Source organism: Cupressus sempervirens, chromosome 11 (genome assembly GCF_028749045.1).
Source record: "Cupressus sempervirens isolate cs-2001-9-10 chromosome 11, ASM2874904v1, whole genome shotgun sequence".
NCBI lineage: Eukaryota > Viridiplantae > Streptophyta > Pinopsida > Cupressales > Cupressaceae > Cupressus > Cupressus sempervirens.
This window is the reverse complement of record NC_143128.1, coordinates 124,148,877-124,159,047: the sequence shown is the minus strand read 5'-3', so window position 1 is coordinate 124,159,047 and position 10,171 is coordinate 124,148,877. Positions and strand designations below refer to the sequence as shown.

Below are 10,171 nucleotides of genomic sequence, written 5' to 3'. Positions count from 1 at the left end.
TATGATAAGTTTAGAGTAGCTTTTCTCAACTTCTTGTACAACAAAAATACTTTATTTTAGTGAATAAAGATCAAATTTTGTAAGACTGTGGCTTTAACCCCATTGTAAGCAGCAATTTGTGTACTATAAAAATTATATTCATAAAACTTTAGCCTGAGATACTCACTTTGAAAGTTGTTAATGATAAAACTTTTCAAATTAAGCTCTAAAAAATGTCTCATGTTCCTTTAACTAAAAAGATTGGGGATGCTTTTATATTTACAAGCAATCTAAGTGGTAGTTCCTATAATAAGACGCTAACAAAGCTAAGTTATGACAAAATGATAAAAGAAATTGTTATCCTTATATAATAATTTGTCACCATATATATTTTTTATTTTTTTATTTATTATAAAATTCTTATGGTTTTAAATTTTAATTTTATTTGTACATGATAGAATATTTTAAACTAATAACTATATTATTCACATTTCTTTATGAAAAATTTAAATATATTCATTTCCACTTCTAACATGTATAGTTGCAATAGGGGAGAGGACCCAGTACCTAGGGATAACGGTCCAATTTCAGCCTAAGGTTCAGTAAAGACCCCCCATGTTTTTCTTTATTGCTGGGAGTGGGCAACGTCCAAACAGCTAGGCAACTAAAACGCGTCTACCTAAACCCTCCCATTATGTGCTATTTTCGTCATGAAATTTTCCTAGAGTTTTCAACCGTTCTGTATTGCCGACATTGCTTTGTTCTGGTGGGCCCGCCCACGTCTTATGCGCCTGATGTTAGACATTTATTTCAATTTTGCTCTGGCAGCTCCATCAAGTCGCGTCGTAACCGCGCCGTTGGTGAAATCCTCTATAAATTGGGCTTTCACTCCCCATTCTGAACACATTCAACTCTCTCTCACTTCATAACTAGGTATATCACATCTCTTGAGATTCCCGTGTTTTCATTTTGGGGGTGTTTCTATTTCTTCACAAACTCTCTCTCTCTCTTGCAATGGTGGATTCAAATGTAGCAGAGCATCAAGATCGTGGGCTTTTCGGCTTGTTTGGGAAAAAGAAAGAGGAGGAGACACATCAGCAGCATGGAGGTCCTGTGGAGGGACACGTGGCAGGCGTAGCTCCACATGAGCAAGGCCACCTAGGCGAGGCTCACCCTACCCCTGTGTCTCACGGCCACGTTGGAGGAGGCGAGCCTCACCCTGTGTATGGCCACGTCAGCAAGATTCACCCTACACCAGTGTCTCACGGCCACGTGGAGGAGGGGAAACTCCATGGCGATGGTGAGGAGAAGAAAGAACAAGGGGGACTCATGGGAAAGTTGCATCGCAGAAACAACTCTTCTTCAAGCTCTGTAAGTTTTGCATGCCCATAACTTCTTCCATAATATGTCTTAATTTCAAAGTAACACATATTTTAATGTGTTTTATGTGCATAAAACATATTTGGTGTACATGCCGAATTTTCAAAAGTATTATACATCCTGCTTTTGCATTCTCATTTCTGCAAGTGCTCGCATAGATTCCTTTCATTGTTCTTCATGAGGAGAAAGTGCATTCCAATAATTAGGTCTACTGTTTATGTAAGTGTAATGTATCTGATCTGATGAAATGCATGTGTTGACAGTCCAACGATGAGGAAGAGGATGAAAAGGGAGAGAAGAAGAAGAAAAAGAAGGGTGGATTGAAGCTACATGGAGAGAAGAAAGAGAAAGAAGAAGACGGTCATGTGAAGGCTGAAGAAGAAGGGGGAGAGAAGAAAGGTTTGATGGAAAAGATCAAAGAGAAGCTCCCTAGAAACCACAAAGAGGGAGAAAAGGAGCATTGAAGAAGAAACTGGTTTTTCATTTTTATGGGGTTTGATTTTGAACCTTATGTTAGGTTTAGTGTGGCTACGTGTGTTTCCCGTTTTCTTGTTTGAAGCATACTATGGGCTGTGTATGTATGCTGTGTTTTTGTATAAATTAATATAATAAGATTGTAACGGTGGTTACATTTTTCTAATTGCAATGTTTTGTTGAGCACTCTTTGTTTCTTTTTTCTCATTTATTACGGAGATGGAGATGCGTTTAATCACTTGAGATGAAGTAACAGAAAACAGTATTAATAATAATAATAAATAAATTTTGAAATTTTGAAATAAAAAAGTTTGCAAGATTGGAATTCTGCCTGGAAGACATGGAATGCATTTTCTTTGGTTTTTTTTTTTGACATGTCATATGTGCAATATTTTTACAAAGGCATACAAGTATAAAAGAGTGGGGTTCATTTGGCATCTTACGTGAAAAGAATGATTTCTAAATGGTGGAGCTTCTGCATCATAAAAAAACAAGGGGCGCAAGTGCCAAAGTTTCTGCCTTTAGTGGCGGGAACTTGAAATAGAATGTCAAATGTTGTGGAGAGATTTTAATTTGTGAAGGTGATGAAATGCAATGCGAAATGGCATGGAGAGCATTTAATTTGTGAAGATAAGCTACATGAAATTTACTTATGAGCTTAGATGTTTTTTTGATTTGAATCAGGTTAATTTAAGTAGCCTGACTTAATGTATAGAAGGAAGGCAATAATACTCTCATGATAAGTCATTAGCATTAAGGGTTGTAGAAAATACTACCATATTTTAGGAAAGTGCATAAAAGAAATTGTTGAAAACCAACAAAAAGGTTTAAAATAAAATTTTAATTAGATTTTATTGCATGCATTAATACGTATTGTCTAAATATGTAAAAAACAAATAAAATGTAATATTAAAAACTACAGTTTATCTGAATATAGTGATTGATGAGGCTAAAAAAGAAGAAATAGTAAAAATTCAAGCTAATTAGAACATGAGCAATGCCATGAAATTTAACTAGACAACTATCATCAAGTAGACTTAGTTGATGTCAGCCAAAAATCTAGGGCAACATAGCATAGTAAAAAAGTTAACTCGAGTTGTCCTATGCACGAAGATGATGAAGAGCATCTAACAAGTGAAAACCATTATATTCTTGGAGTTGTCCTATGCACGAAGATGATGAAGAGCATCTAACAAGTGAAAACCATTATATTCTTGTTATTATTAATAATTAATTAATGGTAACCATAGTGTGCTCGAATAGAATGATTTGTATGAATGATACAAACATGTGTTGGTCAATGCTTGCAAGGTTTGCATGCCGCACACGCGTATTTCTTTGGCGTTAAGATCATTTTAATGTTAAAAACATTCTACTGTAGTTTGAAGAAGACATCTGGGCAAAAAATCATCAAGCTTCATGGAAAAATCTTTTTAATAAGAATTTTATCATCATATTGATTTGAAAAATTAAAATGGTAATTAGAAGGGGTGATTGTGGCCAAAACAGACGAAATAACTTTTCTTAGTCACAATTGTCCTGAATGAAGAGCCCAAAGAAGACACTCCTCCGTTATTATTGATGTTAAGTTTCTTTTGCAGTTCAATTTCCATCCACTTTGATGACCATGTTGGTTTCCTAATAAATGTTCTTCTATATTAACCATGTTTGATTTCAGCAAAGTATGTGAGCCAACTGCTGGAAATGCGTTGTGTTTACAACATAATTGCAACAAGGATAGTCTATATATTGTCAAGATTTACTATGTTGTATAGAAATTCAAGCTGATTGACTATTGATTTTGACTGTGCAGGTCATTGCATGACTCATTTGACATGCATTGCAAAATTGGTCCTTAACATTTGACAGTAAAGGCAATTTATCATATCTGTATTTGTTTTCTTTTAATTGATGAGCTCAAATCATGTTTACTTCAACTTTTTCTAGAATACAACATAGTTATACGAATATGTTTCATTACAATTTACTGGATTTTTCCAAACTAAAGTTTTAGCCACATTGATGTCCTAGACATAATAAAGTGAATGCACTTTGATACTGATAGCTCGGAAAGACAGGTTATCTATATATCCCCAATAGCTATGTAGTAAGATTAGTGGAGTGGATAACATTGAGTTTTGCTCAATTTTCAAGCTACGGAAGTGAGGAGCTGCATTTGTACTATTATGCATTAGCACTAGAATGTGTCTATAATCCACTTTCCAAACATTTAGAGGAGTTTTCATGATCCCAAGTTTTCTCAGCTCCGTGTGGAGCTTCAGCCGTTTCTTTAACTTCTTTAGGAAACCTACTACAAGGGATTTGCTTCAGGCTTTTCTTCATGTTTGATTCGGTGTTTCAAGTGAACCTTCCCTTTCTCGGGGAGTCTTTAATGCCAGAAACCCCTTTAATTTTTTGCTAGTTGTTCCAAATGATCTGACATTGACAAAATGTTTATGTCTATGTTTGATGTTGTTAAAAACCCAATGGAGGAGGGTGGGAATTCATCAGGGGAAGAGGTTGTGAATGCGTGCTTGGAACAAAAGGCTTTCAAAATGGAGTACTTTGTAGAGGTTGTGAATGCGTGCTTGGAACAAAAGGCTTTCAAAATGGAAATACCAGGAGGATGTGGATAGAAACGACAAGCACCATATTAAAAGATTGATGCAATTGGCATCTGACACAGGCATTAGGGGTCAATCTATTTTTAACTCGCTCCTTGTCTACACTAACTTCGGTTCCGCTCTTAATGCCAAAGACTCAAAGAAGAAGCTGACATTATTGTTCACCTGAAGAACAGCACAATGAATGTTTCGATAAGTTTCACTGCATTATCAGATCCAAGACAAACTGATACCAAACATTAAAGATATGAAAAAGATCCCTTCGTGCCCTAGCAAATTCGTAAGGGATTTGAAACTTCTATTGTTAATTCGTAAGCTTTTCATTTTTGTAGTATTGTAAGGGTGTTATTATACATTTAGCTCAAAATTGTGTGTGTTTTTTTTGAATTTATAAGTGTTAAAATATACTATTTTCCTTTCCCTTTGGTATTTAAGGTTTGACGGTTTGACTCTAAAAATAAACAATTCAAGAGTAAGTTATATGTTATGCTCCACTTGCAAAGTTTTTACTAATTAATAAAGTTGAATTATAAAGTTTTTACTAATTAGTAAAGTTGAAGCTATGCATCACACAAACCTCTATATAATCATTTTTAAGACTTAGAATTTACTTTCATGTAAATTTGAAAAGCAAAAGAAAATGTTAATTTTTACTTTACAATCCTTTCTAACAAACATTTGGAATACTCTTCGATATAGTCACCATTTAGTAAGTTATGCTCCACTTACAAAGCTTTTACTAATTAATAAAGTTGAAGCTATGCATCACACAAAACTCTATATAATCCTTTCTAAGTCTCATTTGGAATACTCCTTCGTACGGTCCTTATTTCTTTTGCTCCACAACAAACTCATCAATTCACCCTTCAGAAAGCTTTGAAAGTTGTCCAGGTAACAACCCTTCTACATGTTTAGCCAATTCTCCATTCCAAACTTTTTCTTTGTGATTACTACAAACACATGTTTGAGATGAAAAATAGAGCCTTGGTTGCCAACCTTCTATAACGAATTGCTTCATTATGCACTATTATTTCTCTATTGTGCTTCATTGTCTTAATTTTTTATTTATTTATATGATTTTGATGTAACTTGTTTAAAATGGAATTGATGATTTGTCCTTAAGCTATAATTTTGTATGTCACAAATTATATGTATGTTCATATTCAAGGTTTTTCTTTGTGGCTAATATTTGCTAATTGGCTAATTTTAGAATTTTTTGGCTAGTAATTTGGCTAGTAATTTAAGATTTGATGCAATCTAAATCGCCACATTTTTATAAAATTTAGTTACAAAATATTAAAAATTTCTTAGTAATTTATTTTATTTAAAAACGTAAACTCAAAGATTCGCCACAATATTTGATACATGATTAGATTCGATTCACTTAAATATTATATTTTCTTGGATAAATTAAAATTAATTCACCAATAATTATCATAATTATTAGTTATTTTAGGGATATATCACATTTATTTAGTTTTCCCTATTACTTTAAAATATAATGTAATGACAATTTTGATTTGTAATATTCCATGGTGATTAATGAACTTCCTACTATTATTGAGATTTGCCAATATTTTCTATAAAAAAAATTATGATTCTAAATAATCGCCAAAATGAATAATATTTAAAATTAAAAAATTTAGTGGTTCGCCGAAAGAAATAATTTTGTTTTTCAAAATAATGAAAGATTTGCCAATATTTTTTTATCTTTTTATGGAGGGGGGTTTCTTAAAGTTTACCTTGCTTATATTCATAGTAATATATTTCTTATATTCTAAAATTGAGACATTTGATGAGAAAACATTTCTATGAGGTATTATTTAAACATTTATTTGCTAGTATCCTAACATGCCTTGTCAAAAATCAACCAATGATATATCAAAAAAACTTAACCTTTGTTTCATGTAATTTAAAGAGGGGGCAATTAAATGTCAATTTATTGAGATACACTGATAAAAGCATGGCAGTTATTTAATGGAGCGTGATAGTTTAATAGAGTTTGAACTTGGTATTAACATGAATTTAATACCAGTGTGGTTCTTATAAATGCTCTACTAGTTAGACAATTACAAAATCATCAAAAAGCCATCTATGATAGATAAAGTACTATGAAAACATTTGTAAGAAATCTTATAAAAGATGAATAGGCACGTACTCTAATTTGATATTGATTGTATACTTTTATAAATGAATTAGGTTGAATTTAGATTTGTGATTTCTTTTTAATTTTATTTTTATCAACATTTAAAATCATGTTTTATCGTCTGTAAGTAAAACAAGTTAAGTACCATGTAATTTGTTCAAATGTTTGTATGGTGAGCTAGCAACCTTTAGTGCAAGATTTGAACATGCAAAAACTTAGCACTCTCTATCCATGTAAGTCTCAAATCACCACCAATATTTCTACTCATTGACTTAATTTGTCTTCCCCTCATCTTGTAGCTCATATTTGCAAGACCTTAAACTTTTAGTTTTTCTTATTTTAAAAGGTGTTAGATCATTGGAAAAGTGTTTGTATTACAAGAAGCGAGATGGTGGTTTGAGTCCATCATGCTCTAACATGAATTAGTTAAATATATTAGTGTTTATATTTAATAATATTTTTATTTATTTATTATTTTATACTATCTCTCTAATCATCTTAAGAAAGACAATAAGTGAGACTAAAGGTATATTCGTTTCTATAAACACATAATTGAAATTATCTCTAAAAGATAATAATATTGTCGTTCCTTATTGTCTTTATAAGATAATCATTTAAGACGATAGTTTAAGACATACACTTAAAGACAATATTTAAGACAACATGCAACTTTATTATTTCTCCCATTGGCCCACCCACATCTTATCTACATATTGTTGATATTTATTTTACAAACATATGAATGTCATGCATCAGTCAAATATTTTTCAGTGGCATGAACAAGTCATGTCCTAATTGCATTGCTCATGAAATCCTATAAATTAGCATTCATTTCTATTTCTAACTTAATCAGCCACTCAAAAATATTTCCCATCTCTTGATATTCCTATTCTTTCCTTTTGTTGAGTTTGTATTTCATGACAAGTTTCTTTATATTGCAATGGCAGAGGAAAATACATAAAATCATTAGGACCATGGGCTATTTGTCTTGTTTGGTAAAAAGAAAGATGACACACTTCAATAGTATGGTGATGTCATGGTGTGCCACATGGTGAGTGTAGCTCCTCATGAGGAGGGACATGTAGGAAACACTCACTGTAACCATGTGTTTTATGATCAAATTGGCATAAGTGAAACTCACCATGTGTATGGCCATATTATCAAGGCTCATCCTATATCCATGTCTCATGGCCTTGTAGGTGAGATTCGCCTTGTGCATGTGTACAATCACATTGACAATATTCACCCCACACTTGCTCTAATGTCTCATGGAAATGTAGAAGACAGAGAAGTCCATGGAAAAGGTGAGGAGAAGAAACATGAAGAGGGTGTCATGGTAAAGTTGCATCGTAACAATAACTATTCCACCAGCTTTGTAAGTTATTGTTTCCTACTCACTTCCCTAATATATTGTAGTTTCAAATTTTAATTAGATGTTTTTTTGGTGCATAAAAACTATTTGTTATGTGTGCCTAATTTTTCAAAATACTATACATCCTACTTTTGCATCCTATTTTTTAATTACTAAGCATAGATTCATTTCATTGTTCATATAGAGAATGTACAATCCATTTAATATCTACTTCATTTTATTGGAATGTAATATGAGGAAATGAATGTGTTGGCAGTCTAGTAATAAGGAAGAGGGTAAAAAGGGAGATAAGAAGAATAAAAAGAAGGGTGGATTGAAGGACAAGTTAAAGCTTTGTAGACATGAGAAAGAGGAAGAACATTCTCATGAAAATTTTGAAGAATGGGGGAAGAAGGAAGATTTGGTGGAAAAGATCAAAGAGAAGCTCCCTGGACACCACAATGAGGAAGAAAAAGGGCATTAAGAAGTAACTGTAGATTTTTTGTTTGGTTTGACCTTATGTTTGGGCATTTTTCTTTGGTGGAATTGGGTTGGAAATGGGATGGAATTGTCCTTGTCAAATATGGGAATCAACATATTCTATGTTTGTTTTGAATACATGAAAATATTATAGGGATTTGTTAATTCTCCTTCACCCCCAAAACCATCATTTTAATCTTCCATCTAAAAAGGTAGAATTTTGGAAAATGAATTTCAATTCCACTTGAATGGAAACTGGGTGTGAATCATTTTAAAATTTTTTATTCACATGTGCCTTTTACCATGTCACTTCTCTCTTCCTTGTCTATTTCAAACTTTGTAGAATTTTTGTTGAAAAGTTGTTAATGAATTCTCACAAACCATCGATACAATGTATGAATTGACTATCAACTCACCATAAAAGGAATAAGTGTGACTTCTGAACCTGATGTGTATTCAAGCCAAAAGTGTAGTACTGATAGTGGATAAACTTAGATATTATTGAGAGATTTGGGGAGGCAAAAAAAGCTTTGATGTTGCAAGAAGTTATCAACAAGTTCATGTAGAATATTTCTACAGTGAACATAGCACTTGGAAAGAAATAAATTATAGATTAGTAGTCTACATATGGAAGGCTCTCTGTCTGAGATGCATTAAGTGAATTGAAATTTATTCTTGAATCAAAATATTATGAATAAAGATCTTAAGGATACTTTGAAAAAACTAATGGAAGAAAAACAAGAAATGAAATTTGAGAGAAGGATTAATCCATATGTCCACCTAATAAGGTAGGGTACTTGGTGGGATTAGATCAATATGTATATTAGTTGAAACAACTTGTGTTGGAGCCTAAAAAAGATGCAGTTGGAGTTACAATGATTGGTGGAGTGAGAAAATCCTAACTAGTTACTGTCATTTTTCATCATCCACAAATCCAAGGTGGGTACCAATAGCTTCTACTAGAGCTATCACTTTGTTTGTAAAAAAAAATAATTTAATTATAACTTTACTTTTCTTTCCTTTAATGATTGTGGTTATTGTTGGCTATTTTTTCCCCCATTTAGCCCCACATATAACCAATCTAAGAGATCTTCAATGGTCTAGATTCTTTGCTAGGGTAACACATTAGTTATCTATTGACTAGTCATGTTATCCTTAGTGTTTTTTTTCTAAGTCTCTTTATATGTTCTTCTCCCGAGTAGCTTAGGTACTAGTTTAGTCTATTCTTTGGCTGAGTAGCTCGGTCTCTTCTTTTTCCAAGTTGGATGTTATCCCTTCTCGCATTGTTTTCACAACAACACGAATAGACTTCTTGCGGCCATGATATGTTACAAGGATAGTTCATTTAATGTTAAGCAACTTCTTTATCTTTTTTTACATGATGTCAATGCATCTCCATGCCTCTTTAATGCATATAATGATCAAATATTTTGGGATTTAATCTCTTACGCTAGGTGCGTTTATTTTTTGTTGTTCTTGTCATTTGAAATGGCAAGTTGCACTTCAAGATCAAGTTTTATTCTAATATGAAATTTATTGCTTTCTTTGTAAATCAACTCCAACCTTGTTGGGGTTTGAACTTCAAGTTTAGATATGGGTCATGCTTGAGCTCTTTAAAGAGAAAAGTTGTAAATATTTTCTAGGTTATTCTTTGGTTCTTTTGCAGCAACTTATGCTCTACAATTGTAATTTCTTATTTTACCATGCATTAATGAAATATCTTGTTTTACCTTTTTC

At 32.6% G+C, this 10,171-nt stretch overlaps 1 protein-coding gene across 1 annotated transcript; it reads left to right on the top strand.

Annotated features, from left to right (window-relative positions):
* The first annotated feature begins 993 nt into the window (after window positions 1-993).
* LOC149528525 (uncharacterized) lies at window positions 994-8,438 on the top strand. Its single transcript, XM_089808042.1, has 6 exons — window positions 994-1,350; window positions 1,623-1,758; window positions 1,877-1,933; window positions 7,665-7,802; window positions 7,884-7,978; window positions 8,232-8,438. Exons 1-6 carry the CDS (start codon window positions 994-996, stop codon window positions 8,436-8,438), a joined length of 990 nt encoding a protein of 329 aa, XP_089664168.1.
* Window positions 8,439-10,171: the final 1,733 nt, after the last annotated feature.

Bases quoted from the DNA above. Each gene is read 5' to 3' on its own strand.
- LOC149528525 (XM_089808042.1), top strand. From the start codon at position 994: ATGGTGGATTCAAATGTAGCAGAGCATCAAGATCGTGGGCTTTTCGGC. The intron at 1,759-1,876 runs GTTTGATGGAAA...ACCTTATGTTAG, and splicing joins AGAAGGGGGAGAGAAGAAAG to GTTTAGTGTGGCTACGTGTG. The intron at 7,803-7,883 runs GTGAGATTCGCC...ATGGAAATGTAG, and splicing joins CATGTCTCATGGCCTTGTAG to AAGACAGAGAAGTCCATGGA.